Source organism: Heloderma suspectum, chromosome 4 (assembly GCF_057233095.1).
Source record: "Heloderma suspectum isolate Gila_16-S chromosome 4, 16-S_ref, whole genome shotgun sequence".
Classification (NCBI taxonomy): domain Eukaryota; kingdom Metazoa; phylum Chordata; class Lepidosauria; order Squamata; family Helodermatidae; genus Heloderma; species Heloderma suspectum.
In genome coordinates this window covers 142,850,807-142,868,044 of record NC_139461.1, presented here as the reverse complement: position 1 = coordinate 142,868,044, position 17,238 = coordinate 142,850,807, and the positions used below count along the sequence as shown (strand labels likewise).

The window sequence follows — 17,238 nt, the reverse complement described above, 5'->3', positions numbered from 1 at the left end:
GTGATCCATGAGGGGGATTTTCCTGATTACTGGAGTATAATTAGTATCAAATAAATAACTTACATTAGCTGCACATATTTGGCTAAATAACTTGTTCTTTTCCAAGGTATCGTACACTAACTATCATATTCCAAGTTGGTTCTTTAATACTGAGGCCTTTTCATATGATTTGCAATGCCTCCATTAACGACTTAACAACAATGGTAATAGTTACAATGTTTATTTCAGTCACCAATATTTCTTGGTCATTTTATTGCCAACTCCTGTACCATCTGGTACATTTGCAAGAACATCAGTACAGAAGATAACAAGTACCAGAGAGCAGGGGAAACCTTTCCTTCTGGTAACTGATGATTAATTTAAAAACTGTTGTAGCTGGATTGCTGTAAGTAAGAGATCCTCTGCTTTAGGGCTAAAACCAAATAAAACACCACATTGTCGTCATCGTCGTCCCCCGCCCCAACAGCCATTCTTCTCTGTTGAATGCTTTTTGTGTCTTAAGGAATTAAAGCATTCCTTCTTTTGAATTATTATTCTGAGCTTTAATGATGGTCCAGTTGTTTAGCTTCCTAATGTTATCAGAACGCTTCCTGTGATCTTGAAATTCATTAGATCTACTACTATAAGTGACAGTCAACCTGTTCTGGAGAGAGTTTCACTCTCCCTAAAGCAAGAGTGAGGGAACCTCTTGTAGCCTGAGGACCAAATTCAGCTTTAGGGAAGCTCTTGGGGTCTGCATTCCAGTGGTGGGCAGCGCCAAAGACAAAAGGGGTGGGACCGAAAATACAAAAAATGCCAGTATATTGTAGCTTAAAGTTCTTACTCCCAATAACTTAGCCTTAGGAGAGGTATTTCAACCTTTTTGAAGGAAGGAAAAACTGCACAAAAGCTGGGAAGCCACCAAATGATTGGTGGCTGGGACAAGGGGGGTGGGGCCAGGGGAAGGGATGTGGCCATCTGGGGAACTTCAGAGGGCTAGATTGGGACCCAAGGAGGTTCCCCGGGCCTGAGGTTCCCCATCTCTGCCTCAGAGAATCAGGTTCACAGTTTCGAGGTTCTTATTGATCCAGCAATGTCTCTAGAGGCCCAAATGGTCTCTGTGGCTTAGAGCTCCTTTTACCAGCTTTGGCTGTTCTGTAAACTGCAGCCCTATCTAAGTGGTTGTACCTGTCAACAATTAGCCATGGCCTGTTGACCTCCTGCTTAGGTTATTGCAAATGTATTGTTTGTGGAGCTGCATTTGAAAATGGTCCAAGGGCTAGATGTGTCTGATCTTGTCTGATCTCAGAAGCTAAGTGGGGTCAACCCTGGTTAGTACTTGGATGGGAGACCACCTGGGAATCAGGCTTCCTGCATTGAGCAGGGGGTTGTACTTGATGGTCTTGTAAGCCCCTTCCAACCCTATGATTCTGTGATCTATCAAATTACAGTTGGTGGCAAAATTGGGACTGGGCAATTTGATGATGTCACACCAGTGCTTTCTTTGTTGCCTTTCTTGCTCCCTGACAACCTATAAAAATATCATGACATCTTATTCAGCATTAGGGACCCATAAGGAGTCTAATATAGTTAATTCATCTATTTTCTTTTGATTTAGCTCAACCGAACCATGACCCAAACACTCACCACTGTTTATGTGGTGCTGATGGTAAGTCCATCTCTGTATTTTCCTACATTAGTAATAGTACTTTACTGTTAAGTAAAGAATGATGTGTGTGACCCAAGAGCATAATGTGTGTACTGCTATGCATTGAGTACCTCACATTTGTAAAACATGGTCATGCCATCTGGGGCCTAGCAATATATTTGGAAAGTGACTAAAAGTTACTGAAAAGCATACTGTGTCTGGTCTTGCTTTTTTTCCATGCTGCTAGCTGGCATCCTGTACCTGGCTTTTTTAAGTAAAAATCCTAAGAATGGATAACTATGACCTGGTTCAGACAATTGGTGACACCCCTCCCCCCAGGCTTGCCCACAGTACTATGAGGGGTGGCTGACTAGATATGTAAGGATGTTTGTTAAATCTGTTCAGTCTGTGTTTCATGTATTGTCCGGCGTCTTTCATTCTATCATCCACACATTGACAGAATTGGATTTTTTTAACCAGAATTTCATTCTACTTGGGCTAATTCACATTACCACTAATGTACACCTGTGCAAATGTGCTGCTCTGCATTAGTTAATGGGGATTAGTGGTAATGTGCATTAACTGTGCTGATTTGTGCAGTTTTGCATTAGCGCATCTCCCCCCAAAAGTGAAAAACCAGTCCACGGAGTCTGCATGATTCAGAAAAAGCTCACTGCGGAATCCTCGAGTCAAGAGTCCTAGAAATCCAAACGCATTTGAATCTGTTGTGGATTTCTCTGACATCCTTATGGCTGACAGGTTCACAAACTCCACCAGGGATTGTGAGGAGATGCTAGCTGTATGAAATACTACCTCTGTATGAGGCCTATACTATAATTTAAGCCACTGTCAACAGCGCAAGTTTGGCTAGCATTCATACATATATTTGATGCCTCTACATGAAACCTGCTAGGATGTAGACCTGCAGGCAATTGTGAGGTGGGGGGCTGGACTGTCTCAAGCAGACCCAACTAATTTTGTTGGAGGTATGTTTTCGTAGTTTATAAGAAAATAAATTCCTGGTACCAGCCATCAGTGGGAAAACTGCCATGATCCTGGGATGGTTTAAATATTCCTAAGATTAAAGCATTTTTAGGGATGCTAGATATACCTAGTTGATGCCCATCCCTGTTCTGCATCAAGTCAGCTTACCTTCCCACACAAATAAACTTATTTGTTCTAGCTTTTGAGCTAAGTATGTATAACTTCATTGTTTCCATCTTGAGCGGACTATCTGATAAACGAATTGAGTATTTAACTATTTTGCCATTTACTATTTTGTTCCACTTGATCAGTGATCAAGTTCCCTTTTGCTATTTTCTGTGACAAGGACTGTTTAGAAGCTTCTTCTCCCTGGGAATTGGTGCTATGGCGAGATCTTTAAGAAAGTTTCATCTCACAGCATGTTCAGATAAATACAGGACTCCTGGTTCAATTATTCATTTTTCCCAAGGAGGTTGCCTGAACCCAAGACACATTTCTGCTGTCTGGACACAATCCCAACATGAGAGCAATTAACAACTGTTACACATCCTGTTCTATCTTCTATTCTGTAATTTGAAGTGTTGTTGTTGTTCAGTCATTCAGTCGTGTCCGACTCTTCGTGACCCCATGGACCATAGCACGCCAGGCCTTCCTGTCCTGCGCTCTGTCGCGGAGCATGCTCAAGTCCATATTCATTGCATCAGTGATGCTATCTAGCCATCTCATCCTCTGCCGTCCCCTTCTCCTTTTGCCTTCAGTCTTTCCCAGCATCAGGGTCTTTTCCAGGAGTTTTCTCTTCACATTAGGTGGCCAAAATATTTGAGCTTCAGCTTCAGTATCTGTCCTTCCAATGAGCAGTCGGGGTTGATTTCCTTTAGGATTGACTGATTTGATCTCCTTGCAGTCCAGGGGACTCGTAACAGTCCTCTCCAGCACCACAGTTCGAAAGCATCAATTCTTCAGTGCTCAGTCTTCCTTATAGTCCAGCTCTCACAGCCATACGTTGCTACTGGGAAAACCATAGCTTTGATTAGACGAACCTTTGTCAGCAAGGTGATGTCTCTGCTTCTTACTATGCTGTCTAGGTTTGCCATAGCTTTCCTCCCCAGGAGCAAGCGTCTTTTAATTTCATGGCTACAGTCACCGTCTGCGGTGATCTTGGAGCCCAAGAAAATAAAATCTGTCACTGCTTCCATTTCTTCCCCTTCCATATGCCAGGAAGTGATGGGGCCAGATGCCATGATCTTAGTTTTTTTAACGTTGCGTTTCAAACCAGCTTTTGCCCTCTCCACTTTCACCCTCAACAAGAGGCTCTTGAGATCCTCTTTGCTTTCTGCCATTAGGGTGGTATCGTCTGCATATCTTTGGAATTGGAATGTAAACTGACCTTTTCCAGTCTTGTGGCCACTGTTGAGTGTTCCAAATGTGTTGGCATATTGAGTGCAGCACTTTAACAGCATCATCTTTTAGGATTTTAAATAGCTCAGCTGGAATACTGTCATCTCCGCTAGCTTTGTTGTTACTAATGCTTCCTAAGGTCCACTAGACTTCATTCTCTAGGATGTCCAGCTCAAGTTCAATGACCACACTATCATGGCTATCAGGGACATTCAGATCTTTCCTGTATAGTTCTTCTGTGTATTCTTTCCAGCTCTTCTTAATCTCATCTGCTTCTGTTAGGTCCCTGCCTTCTTTGTCCTTTATCGTGCCTGTCTTCGCACAAAATGTTCCCTTGAGATCTCCGATTTTCTTGAAGAGATCTCTAGTTTTTCCCATTCTGTTGTTTTCCTCGATTTCTTTGCATTGTTCATTTAAGAAGGTCTTCTTGTCTCTCCTTGCTATTCTCTGGAACTCTGCATTCAGTTGGGTATATCTTCCCCTTTCTTCCTTGCTTTTCGCTTCCCTTCTTTCCTCAGCTACTTGTAAAGCCTCATCAGACAGCCACTTTGCTTTCTTGCATTTCTTTTTCTTTGGGATGGATTGAGTTGCTGCCTCCTGAACAATGTTACGGACCTCAGTCCATAGTTCCTCAGGCACTCTGTCTATCAGGTCTAATCCCTGAAATCTATTCCTCACCTCCACTGTATATTCATAAGGGATATGATTGAGGTCATACCTGAATAGTTTAGTGGTTTTCCCTACGTTCTTCAATTTAAGCCGAAATTTTGCAACAAGAAGCAGCTCATGATCTGAGCCACAGTCAGCTCCAGGTCTTGTTTTGACTGACTGTATAGAGCTTCTCCATCTTTGGCTGCAAAGGACATAATCAATCTGATTTCGATATTGACCATCTGTTGATGTCCATGTGTAGAGTCGCCTCTTGTGCTTTTGGAAATTTGAAATTTGAAGTGTTACCATTTATAATTCAGTTTATAATTTCAATCCTACTTTCAGTCTTCATTGGTATCTAAACTTAATGAACCGCAACATGGCTGAATTGTGGTATTGGCAACTGGTCTCAGATAGGCTCCATTTACATACTTTTAAAAAGAGAGATCAATTCTCTACAAAGCTTAATGGTTTGGATCGATACTAATTTAGTTGAACTTAGGTCCCACTGAAATCAGTGTGACAAGTTAGTCATGATTTAAATCTCATTGAAAGTAATGCAACTTAAGTGGATCTAATTTAGCCCAGATCTAAGGCAATAACTGGGTTTGGACATGATAACCCATGATGGGTTAAATAAGCCATAGTGGTTTATTTAACCCAGTGTGTCATCTGTCGGGTATTTTTTCATCCATGATGGCTTATTTGGCCAAAATAACCCACTCTGCTAACCCACAGTCTGCAGAGTGGGTTATTTAAGCCATGGTGGGTTATCGTGTCTGTCGGGCACCGTGGGTTAATTGGCTCGCCTGTAGAGTCGTGCAGCAGGAGCACTTCAGATTGCTGCCACTGCTCTAGTCTTTGCGGGCATTCTCTGTGGGGTGAAATGCACAATTGAGAGCACTTAAAGGCATCTCTCCCAGCAATGTCTTGGCAGGGTGGGGGGTGGGGATGTGCAATTGTGCTTTAGCACTGTAGCAGTATTAAGCGCACTTAAAGGCTCTATCTCACCAATGTCTATTGCAGGGAAATGCACAACTGAAGGTTTAGAGGGTGCAGGGTTTTGCCCCTTTTTGTGGGATCACTTAGGGCTTTGATGGTTCATCGGGTGCCTCCTGACTAAGGGAGGCTGTGTATGAAGGTTGGCCCCGATCCTGCAAACCTCCAAGGTGTTACAGCCGCCACCCTTTATTTGGTGCACTTGGGATTTTTGCTGCTTTGTAATGGTGCAGGGTTTTGATGGTGCATCGGATGCCTCCTGGCTAGGGGAGGCTGTGTATGGAGTTTTGTCATGATCCTGCAAACTTTCAGCGCTTTAGACCCACCACCCCCTTGTCAGTGTGATGCTGGAAGAGCTGAATTAAGCTCCTGCATTTTGTCAATGGGTGAAACAGCACCACTGCTCGGGCAGGAGGACTACAGCGGGATAGGAGGTGGGGGGATGACTCGGATTACGCACAATAGTTTAATAAGCTACTCACAGTAGTTTATTAGCCCACTCATGTGGTGGGGCATTGTGGGTTATTTAAAAAATAAGCTACTCACCATGGCTTAAAATGACATCCGAATGCAGCCAATGTGCTCAGTCATTCTAAATGCAACATTATTTGTCTGGATTTTTGTATTAACTTAATTCAGTTGATCTGCCAAATCATAGTGTGGAGGCTTGTGAATGAGACATATTCCTTCTGCTACTCCTTCCTTGCGCACATTTTCCCTCATTTTCTATTTAGCACTAACCATAGTTTGCCAATTTTGATTTCCTGGCAAACTGCACAAAAGAGTGATGTGGAGGGAACTTAGAAGTCTATAGTTTGTTCCCAATCCTCCAGAGGTTTGGAGGATCATCTGAACTGAGCCATTGTTCAAAAGAAATATTAATGTTTGAGTTCTGCTTAACATTTCTTTTATAGCTGACCTCATTATGCTTGGATTAGCTACACATGAACCAAATTTTACTATAATCAGAGAAGAATTTAAGCCTAATAAACCTAAGCCGTGTGGTCTATGCAACCAGTTTGGACATGAAGTGAAAGACTGTCAAGGACTGCCAAAAGAAAAGCAGGGGGAGGTAGGTTGAACAGTTTACTTGACTCCCTTTCATGAAAGCTAGAGTGGCATGCAAAAGATAAAGTGATACATTACGGTGTGGGAGAGTCCTGTTCAGATCTTTGCTCAGGTGTGAAGTTCATTATGTGACCTTGGGTAAATCACTATCTCTCAGCCTAACCTACATCATAAGGCTGGCAGCAAGGACCTGTTGAAACCCTATTGTGAACCATTTGAAGGGAGGGAACGCAAAGCAGTATTCATTGGGCTGCTTCACACATAACACTAAGCCAGGATTTGTTTAGCTTGATTGTGGTGTTGAATGTCTAAAAACTACACCAGGGAACAAATCATGGTTTATTTTTTGACAACAAACTCCAATTCGAACCCATGGTTTGAAGTTGGTTTATGAATCCTGGCTTGCTTTAACTGTACTGTTATGGCTGAGCCCAGAATCCTGGCTTATTCCTGGTTTCTTTCTGTGTCCAATCCAACCAAACCTCTTGTTAAGAGAGGTACAAGTCAAGAAGAGCTTAAAAAAAAAAAAAAGGATCTGCACCTCAGGCTAAACTGCTGTTGCTTGCTTTTCCCCCCAAGCCCCTCATCTCATTCTCCCTGGCAACAGTCTTTTTTCCATGCTGAACTCCTCCCTATGAGCTCCACCCATGCCAAAATGCCTATGCTTTTTGCTGCTACTTTGCGTGGACAGAAAACTTGAAGGGACCTATGTGTACTTTAGTAAAATCTATTAAGGATTAAACTTTAGTCTAAGCAGGATATCCTGACCATTACATCCACAAAGTATAAAATGACAAAATTTCGAAGGGAACAAAGCATTGATAGAAAGGATTGAGTACTGACCTTTTTCACTAGTTATGAAATGAGCCAACCTGTATTTCACATTCAGCATTTAAGGTCCTCCTCCAGGTGCCTCCTCGGAGGGAAGCTGGGAAGGTGGCAGTGAGGGAGAGGGCCGTCTGAGTGGTGGCCCCCCATCTGTGGAACAAGCTCCCGGATGAGATCTGCCTGGCGCCAACATTGTTATCTTTTCAGCGCCAGGTTAAGGTCTCTTTTCCCAGCGCATGACAAGTTTTAATCGGTCCTGGATGTGTCTTTAGTTATGACTGACTGTTCTAAATGGTTTTTAGTTATATGTTGTATATGTATATTGTCTGTGTGCTTTTATGTAGATGGCTTTTAAACTTTGTATATTGGATTTTAATGTTTTTACATCTGTAAACTGCCCAGAGAGCTTCTGCTATGGGGTGGTATAGAAATGCAATTCTTCATCATCATCAAAGTTTTCCTAGCCCAACCTACTTCACAGGGTTGTTGTTGTGAGGATAAAATGGAGAGGAGGAGGAATATGTACACTGCATTGGGTTCCTTACGGAGGAAAAAAGGCAAAATATAAATGTAATAAACAAATAAGTCTCCCAAGTCACTTAGCTAGTATTTTATTTATTTTTTATTATTTAATTTATTAATCGCCCATCTGGCTGGTCACCCAGCCACTCTGGGCGATGTACAACATACAATAAAACAATAAAATTCTACAATAAAAACATTTTCTAAAATACCCTAACCCACCCCAAATGCCTGCCTGAACAGCCACGTTTTTAATGCACGACGGAAGCTCATTAAAGAGGGGGCATGACGGAGTTCCCTAGGGAGGGAGTTCCACAGAGTGGGGGCCACCACAGAAAAGGCCCTCTCCCTCGTCCTCACCAGTCTAGCTGTCCTGGCTGATGGGACAGAGAGAAGGCCATCCGAGGCTGATCTTGTTAAGCGGCCTGTCTGGTGCTGCTGGAGGCGCTCCTTAAGATAGGCTGGGTCGGAACCATATAGGGTTTTAAAGGTCAAAACCAACACCTTGAATTTGGCCCGGAAAACAACTGGTAACCAGTGCAACTCCTTCAGCACTGGAGTGATGTGATCTCGCCGGCGGCTGCCTTTAATCAGGCGAGCCGCCGCGTTCTGTACCAGCTGCAGCTTCCGAACCGTCTTCAAGGGTAACCCCACGTAGAGCACATTACAGTAGTCTAAACGAGAGGAGACCAGGGCATGTACTACCAATGGGAGCAGGTGGTCGGGAAGGAAGGGGCGCAGCCGCCGTATCAGATGGAGTTGATACAGCGCTGTCCGGCTCACAGCTGACACCTGAGCCTCCATGGACAGCTGGGAGTCCAAAATGACCCCCAGGCTGTGGACCTGGTCTTTCAAGGGTAGCCGTACCCCATTCAACACCAGGTCAACATCCCCCGTCTACTCTTGTCTCCCACCAAAAGTACCTCGGTCTTGTCAGGGTTCAGCTTCAGCCTATTCCTCCCCATCCAGCCACTCACCGTCTCCAGACATTTGGACAGGGATTCTACGGCCAACCTTGGTGAAGATTTGAATGAGAGGTAGAGCTGCGTGTCATCCGCATATTGATGACACTGCACCCCAAACCTCCTGATGATAGCCCCCAGCGGCTTCACATAGATGTTAAATAGCATCGGGGAGAGGATGGAACCCTGTGGCACCCCACAAGTGAGTGGCCACGGGTCCGAAACCTCCTCTCCCAGTGCTACCCTCTGGTACCTGCCGGAGAGGAAGGACCGGAACCACCGCAATAGGGTGTCTCCAATGCCCAACCCCTCCAGGCGGTCCAGGAGGATACCGTGGTCAACGGTATCAAAAGCCGCTGAGAGGTCGAGGAGAACAAGGAAGGAGCATTCACCCCTATCCAGAGCCCTCCTCATATCATCCACCAAGGCGACCAAGGCCGTTTCTGTCCCATGCCCAAGTCTGAAGCCCGACTGAAATGGGTCTAGATAATCAGTTTCTTCCAAGTGTGCCTTCAACTGCACCGCCACCACCCGCTCAATCACCTTGCCCAAAAATGGCAGATTTGAGACTGGGCGAAAGTTGTTCAGAACTTGAGGATCCAAGGAGGGCTTCTTTAAGAGCGGTCTTATCACTGCCTCCTTGAGGGCTGATGGCATCACTCCCTCCTCAAGGGAGGCGTTCACCACCGCCCTGATCCCCTCACCCAGTCTCTCTCTGCAGCCCATAATGAGCCAAGATGGGCAAGGATCAAGTAAGCAGGTGGTCGGCCTTACAGATGAAAGCACCTTGTCCACTTCATCAGGAGGAAGAAGCTGGAACCGATCCCACAAAACCGGTTTGCCACAGGCCGCCTCTTGCTCACTAACTGTATCCACAGCGTGCAGAGTAACACACCTAATCTGGTCAACTTTATCTGCAAAGTGCCTTGCCAAGTCCTCACAGGAGGCCTTAGAATGCTCCAGTGGTTCCGGAGCCACAGGACCGACCAGGCTCCGGACCACTTGGAACAGCCTCCTGGGACAGCACTCTGCAGACGCAATGGAGGCAGCATAATATTCCTTTTTTGCTGCCTTCACCGCCACGTGATAGGCTGAAGATACAGCTCTAGCCTGTGTCTGATCATCTTTGGAGCGAGACTTCCACCACCGGCGCTCTAGCCGTCTCACCTCCTGTTTCAGAGCTCGTAACCGCAGATTGAACCATGGTGCAGTCTAAGCCCTGTTCAGGGGGAGAGGGCGTTTCGGAGCCACCTAATCTAATGCCCCAGTGATTGCGGCATTCCAGCCCCCCACCAGGGTCTCGACCGAGTGGCCGTTGGCGTGCCCCAGAGAATCCCCAAGCGCGTTCAGGAATCCATTTGGATCCATAAGACGCCTGGGGTGGACCATTTTAATGGGTCCTCCACCCCTGCGGAGGGGTTGTGGAACCGAGAAGTCCAACGTCACCAGATAGTGATCTGACCATGACAAGGGGGTGGTGGATATACCCCCGACTTCCAGATCACTCCCCGCTTCTCCAGAAACAAACACAAGGTCTAGTGCATGACCGGCTACATGGGTGGGCCCAGTTAGAATATGGTGCAGCTCCCAGGAGGCCATGGTCTCCATGAAGTCCTGAGGTGCTCCTGTGAGGATGGCCCCCAAATGTACGTTGAAGTCCCCCAACACCAATAAGTTAGGGGACTATACACGCATATCAGAGACCACCTCCAGCACCTTGTCCAGGGAGTCAGTCGTGCAGCGGGGTGGACAGTACATGAGCAGAATCCCCAGACTGCCCTTCGGGCCCAACCTCCAGTACGTGCACTCAGCAACCTTGGTCTTCCGGAGAGGGGGCCTGGTGAAGACCAAGGACTCTCGGTAGATAACAGCCACTCCCCCTCCCCGATCCCCAGCCCTCGGCTGCTGTGCATACGAAAATCCAGCTGGACACATGGCTGCAAGGGTTGGAGCAGCAGCCTCGGCCAGCCAGGTCTCCGTAATACATGCCAGGTCTGCACCCTCATCCAGAATCATGTCATGGATGAGGGAGGTTTTCTGGGTAACAGACCTGGCATTGCAGAGCAGCAAACGAAGGTCAGAAGATGGGGTCACGCCTCCCCCGGCCATCCTTTGGCTCTGGACAGGCCCGGAGCAGGGGACAGATATTACACATCTCTCCCCCTTACCTGGCATGGCCTGCCCCTAGCGCTCCGCCAGCGCCTGCCGCCCAGCCTCGGTATGTTCTGGCCCCCAACACTCCCCCCACTGCCTCCATCAGGTGGACACATGCCCCCTCGCTCCTGCCTATCAGGCAGGCTACCCACCCCTAAAAACGCAACAAAATCCCCCAGAAAAACAAACAAACAAACAAAAAACAATTAAAAATCCCCTTAAAAATAATGCCAGGCCAGAGTCCGCAGGGAAGGCCTGGTGGTGGTGGTGGTGGTGGTGGCGGCGGCGGTGGCGGCGGCGGCAGCAGCGGCAGCAGGCCCGGCAGCAGCAGGCACGCCTCTTCCCCGGTGGTGGTGGTGGCCTCTCCTGCAGGCCCTGGCTCTCCCAGGCCACCTCAGCCAGCCAGCTTATGTAGCCCCTCCAGGGAGGGGCAGGTAGAGCAGCACAGCTGGCTCTGTACCTGGGGGCCTGGTACTGCAGGGACTGGCGGTCTGCCAGGCAGAAGTCTACAGGGAAGGCCTGGTGGTGGTGGTGGCGGCAGCAGCAGCAGCAGGCCCACCTTTTCCCCGGTGGTGGTGGTGGTGGCGGCCTCTCCTGCAGGCCCTGGTATCAACTTGTTGCTGCATTGAGCAAAGAAAGACATTCCTTGGGAAGCTGTTATGCCTGACCATGATATCAGTGGGCAGAACTTTGCCAGCCAGAGAAAGGCCTCATGCACCAAAGCCACCCCAACCACAGCACTGGCTAGAGGAGCGGTCCTGTAGCTGGTACCTTGGTCAGGGCCCAGGGTTTGTAGCCTTGCCCCTTTGCATCAAAGCTAGGTGTCTGTCCGAAGCACCTGCTGGAGGAGCTCCAGTTGGTGCTTTGGCCAGTGAGAGAACGATGTTGGGGCGGGGGAGGCCCCGCTTGTTGACATCACTGAGCCTGTGGAGGACTAGGTGGGAATTCATCCGGTGTTGATTTCCAAGATCTAACACATTATGAGACTTTAGTTTGGGGGAGCTGAATTATTTCAGCATAAATATCAAATGCATGTAAACATTGTGGGGGCAATGATAGGAGACGATGACATATCAGAGTTAACACTGCAAAATTGGGTATGTACCTTGATTAAGGCCACAATCCTAAATATGTTTACCTGGAAGTAAGCCTCACTGAGCACAGTGGGACTGACTTCTGAGTAAACGGGCATAGGATTTCGCTGTAAAATTCATTCATTTAAATTTCTTATTGAAATGGCAATCCTAAACACACATACTAGAGAGTAAGCCCTAGTGAATTTAGAAGGATTTACTTCTGAGTAAGTATAGTTAGGACTGTGCTGTGAGAGAACCTACTTTAAAGTAATTCATTCATTTAATTTCATTTATTAGTTGTATGTGTCACTTGCTACCTCCAAGGAAGTTTTGGAGCGATTTACACAACAGAAAAATTATGGGGGTGGAGGGGGAAACCTGTGAAGTATATATGTGAATAGTACGTCATTTTTTCTCTCTTGGCAGCACGATCAATTTGCAGATTGTCCTCCTGGGATGGAACAAGAATTTATCTTTATTCGCTTGTGTGTTTTGAGAGAAGTAAGTAATATTAGGATGTGCAGTAATATTGAGTTAAGGCTGCAATACTATGCAGTGGATCCGAAGACCTATTACACCAGGGGTGCAGAACCTCAGGCTGGGAGGCCAGTTCTGGCCCTCCAGGGTTCCCCGGAAGGCCACGTCTCTTTCCCCCATCCAACAATTGTTTAGGGGTCTCCTGGTTTTTGTGCAGTTTTTCCTTCACTCTGAAAGGTCAACATGCCTCTCCTGAGGCTGAGTGCCTGGCAGGAAGAGCTCGAAGCTAAAGGAGGCTGTATTTCAGGTGTTTTGGCCCCACCCCTTTGCCTTCAGCCCCACCCACCACTGGAATGCAGCCTCCAAGAGCTTCTCCAAAATGAGTTTGACTGGGGCTGAAAGAGGTTCTGCGCCGCTGCATTACACGCAGTGGGACTCATTTCAAAAGAAATATGCATAGGATTGGGCTGTGCATTAACACAGCAGTCAACCAACAAGGCTGGCGTGGCAACCAAGATTTTTTGTTGTTGTTGTTTTACCAGCATTTTTGCTATTAAGCAGGTGAGGGTGACTGAAAGACAGGCTGCTGCTACAAACTCTTATCTTTAATCCTGCCCTCCTGACTCTTTCCCTACCCCCAATTCCTCTGACTGAGCAGCATTTTCAACCATCCGTTTTACTTTTCTTAGTTTAGTCCCTGCTACCATTTATGCATTTGTCTCCTGATTCTCAAGAGAGTCCTTGTCTGCAGAATACCAAAATGCATATTAATGTAATACCTTTATTAGGCCAACCAAAAGAGCATTAAATATGTGCAGGCTTTTGAGATCTCCAGATCTCTTCATCAGGCAAGATGTTACAAAAAGCAGGTGCAGTGCGGGGGGGAAACTGCCTTGATGGCGAAGGCACAGCATCTGTATGTTCAGAGTCCCCAGATGGCAGGGGAGGGGTCTGCAGACGTTCCAGTTAGGCCCTAGCAGGGCATGTGATGATTACAGGTCTGCAGAGTTTTTCTCCATTCCCAGCCCCTGCTGGAGGGGAAAAACAAAACCACAGAAGTTTTCCAACAGGTCGCCTCCTGAAGATGAACTTATTTGTGAGGAGAGCTGCTGCAGAAAAGGAAGAAAAATCTGGAGCAGACTTTTTTCGGTGGGAGGAATCATGCTCACAGCCCTTTTAGCCCTTGTGTTGAAAACACATGCTTTCTAAGCAAATGTGCTCTGGTGCAAATGAAGCCCTTTGTCGGGATGGGTGCAAAGGACAGAGACCTTGCCCAAGGCAAATGAATTACAGAGTGCAGGGGAAGAGAAATATTTTGATCGTGCAGAGCTACTGGATGGGAATTCAGAAAACGAGCACTTGATTTGGGGGGAAGGGAGTCTGTATGTAATACACCTTCCAGAGAGGTGGGGTACTGTTTAACTTCCAGATATTCTCCGGGGACTCAGGCCTATAGAGAGCAGGACCATCCTTACTCTTAACCTTTCACCTTAATTGGAGGGGCGGGCAGACTGCACTTGCTTGGTGAAAAGGGAAAGGCATTCTCTACAAGCTTAGATACACTTTTACTATATTCCCATTAGCTAGTAGAAATTATTTTTGGCTACCAAGCCCTCACATCACTTACAGACCTCTCTTTCTAAAATAATTCTAGTATTTGGAAAGAGAACTAACAATGGCCAGTTTGCCTTTCACTTTCGATGTTGAAAGAAGTGTCGATGATTGGGTTTTCATGTGTTTCTTCGTGGGAAATGACTTTCTTCCTCATTTACCCTCCTTAGAGATCAGGTAAGAAAAAGCATTGTAGGCAGAAATACTTAAATGTTGTGGTGAAAGCAAAGATGGTTGTACAATAAATGTTATTTATTGAGGATTACAGGCTAAAAGTTGACCAAATCCAAAGAGCAGTTTTAGGAGTCTCATAGAGGTTGGGTGTGTTTAGTGCAATTTAATATTATTTTGAAAATGCTTCAAAAGCAGTTTGCTCTTGGCATAGAAGGGGCTGTTTTTGCATGCAAAATGTTAATTGTTCAGTAATTTGGATCCTAACCATAATAGGTTTTTTGCTGTTCAAATCAATGAACTCTATAATTCATTACTGAGGTGTCAGGTATAGCGTTTTATAAAAGCCTGCGTTTATATGCCTATTTATTCTGCACATTACCACCAGTCTTCTTGAGCTTTTGATTGTTGCCTGCGGTGGATCACTCCTAATTTAGATTTTTTAAAGTTTCCAGTAAGAGGCTAGGAACTTTTCCAGTAAGAGGACTGGCAACGTTTGTGGTTGGAGGGCGTGGTAATTCGTGAGATCAGCACCAGTTCACAGATTAGTAGTTCAATGCTGGTTCAGACTCTGAGGGTATCATGTTCCTAGAAATGGGCAAAATTATTTTATTTATTCTTGTACTGCAGGGAAGGAGCAATTGATCGTCTGGTGAACATTTATAAAAATGTTGTACACAAAACTGGGGTAAGCGATATCCCCCCCCCCTTTTAAAAACTTCCTTGTGGAAGTTTAAGAGGAAGAAAGTTTGTTACTGTCCTATTTTACAATTTACAGGGATACCTTACAGAAAATGGTTATGTCAACTTGCAAAGAGTGCAGATGATCATGTTAGCTGTTGGAGAAGTTGAAGATAGCATTTTTAAGAAGCGAAAAGATGATGAGGTAAAAAAAACTTCTACATGAATGTGTGTTTATTTTTACATAATACTTCAATAACAAATGAAAACAGTGGTGTGGTTGATTATTATTTTGGTATTTGTTACTCCAGTGTGCAGTAAATAAAATGCATTTTTAATCAGAGTCCTTGGAAGTGGGTTTGCCTCTATATTTATTATATTTATTTATATCCCACGTTTTCCCTAATTCTGGGACTCAATGTGGCTTTACAACATTAAAACTTGTACAGTTAAAACCTATACTGTAAATAGAAGTATACAAAGTTAAAAATATAATTAAATCATCAATAATATTAAAATGGTATAAAATATCAAAATGTTAAAAAATGTTAAAAGACAACAAGAAATATAACCATAGTATCCATCTGTCATATTCTCACAGGTCCGGACTAGCTATCCCCAAAGGCCTGCCAGAGCAAAGAAGTTTTTATATGCCTGTGAAAGCATATCAAGGAGGGTGCCACTCTCGCCTCCCTGGGATCATAGAATCATAGAACAGTAGGGTTGGAAGAGGTAGCCACCAAGAAGGCCCTCTCCCGCTTTCCCACCAGACGTGCCTGTGATGGTGGTGGGACCGTGAGAAGGGCCTCCCCTGAAGATCTCAGGGCATGAGTAGGCTCATAGGGGAGAATACTGTCTTTCAAATAACCTGGACCCGAGCCGTATAGGGCTTCATAGGACATGACCAGCACTTTGAATTGTGCCTGGAAACAGACTGGGAGCCAGTGAAGCTGTTTAGCAGGGGAGTTGTTGTCAGGGTTGGATCGTAGCCCATAGAGCCCCAAAGCAGTTCTGATTCTGAGGAAGAGATAGAAACTGTGGGAGAGGAACCCGCGCGCTGTTCAGAGGTGCCGCCGGAGGGAGAGCCCCTCCCTGCTCACATTCTGAGAGTGATAGTGACCCTGGCAGGCACGGGGAGGGACAACTGGAGCTTCAGGACGCTAGGCACTGGCGCAGGGACAAGTGGGAGATGGAGGGCGCCGAGAGGAGGCGCTCAGCCCACTTGGTGCGACGTCAACAGCTGTGCCCCGATGCCCCACGGGAAAGGGGTGGACTTTCACCTCCTAGTCCTTAAGTTCAGAGGCTTCCTGCTTTACCCTCCAAATGGAGACCAACTGATTCCCTAAGGCTAGAAACCCCGGATAGGCAGCTGTCTCTTAAGTTTCCCTTATTAGGCTCAGGCAGTTAGCATCTGTAAGTGTCATTAGGTTGAATGGAAATAAAGCCTTGGAAAAGCGCTCTATCATCTGCGTGTTGATTCTGGCTACTTGAGGATTTCAGAAGGCAGCAAGGGTGCTCCTTACAGTTGTATGCTCCCTGTAGCCAGCCCCAGTCAACAGTCTGGCAGCAGCTGAAGTTTCCGAGCAGCCCTATGTAGAGCGCGTTACAGTAATCCACACAGGATGTAACTAAGGCATGTGTTACTGTGGCCAAGTCAGACATCCCAAAGAACGGGCACAGCTGGCACACTAGCTTTATCTGTGCAAATGCACTCCTGGCCACCGCTGAAACCTGGGCATCCAGGCTCAGGGCTGAATCCAGAAGAACACCCAAGCTGCCAACCTGTGCCTTCAGGGGGAGTGTAACCCCATCCAGCACAAGCTGAATCCCTATTCCCTGATCCACCTTTTGGCTGACCAGGAGCACCTCTGTCTTGTCTGGATTAAGCTTCAATTTGTTTGCCATTATCCAATCCATTACTGCCGACAGACACCAGTTGAGCACCCCAACAGCTTCCTTGGAGTTAGATCGAAAGGAAAAGTAGAGTTGGGTGTCAGCAGCATACTGGTGACACCGAACCCCAAAACTC

At 46.1% G+C, this 17,238-nt stretch overlaps 1 protein-coding gene across 6 annotated transcripts in view; it reads left to right on the top strand.

The window, feature by feature from the left end:
- XRN2 (5'-3' exoribonuclease 2) overlaps positions 1–17,238 on the top strand; it is an 86,784-nt gene that overhangs the window by 31,274 nt on the left and 38,272 nt on the right. For all 6 annotated transcript variants that reach the window (XR_014790311.1, XR_014790310.1, XM_084850713.1 and 3 more), the window contains exons 8-13: positions 1,598–1,648; positions 6,574–6,731; positions 12,696–12,770; positions 14,401–14,534; positions 15,159–15,216; positions 15,307–15,414. Coding sequence is in view for 4 of the 6 variants with exons in the window: in XM_084850713.1 (XP_084706839.1) it covers positions 1,598–1,648; positions 6,574–6,731; positions 12,696–12,770; positions 14,401–14,534; positions 15,159–15,216; positions 15,307–15,414 (584 nt within the window). In the remaining 2 variants the exon portion in view is untranslated. The remainder of the gene's footprint in view (positions 1–1,597; positions 1,649–6,573; positions 6,732–12,695; positions 12,771–14,400; positions 14,535–15,158; positions 15,217–15,306; positions 15,415–17,238) is intronic.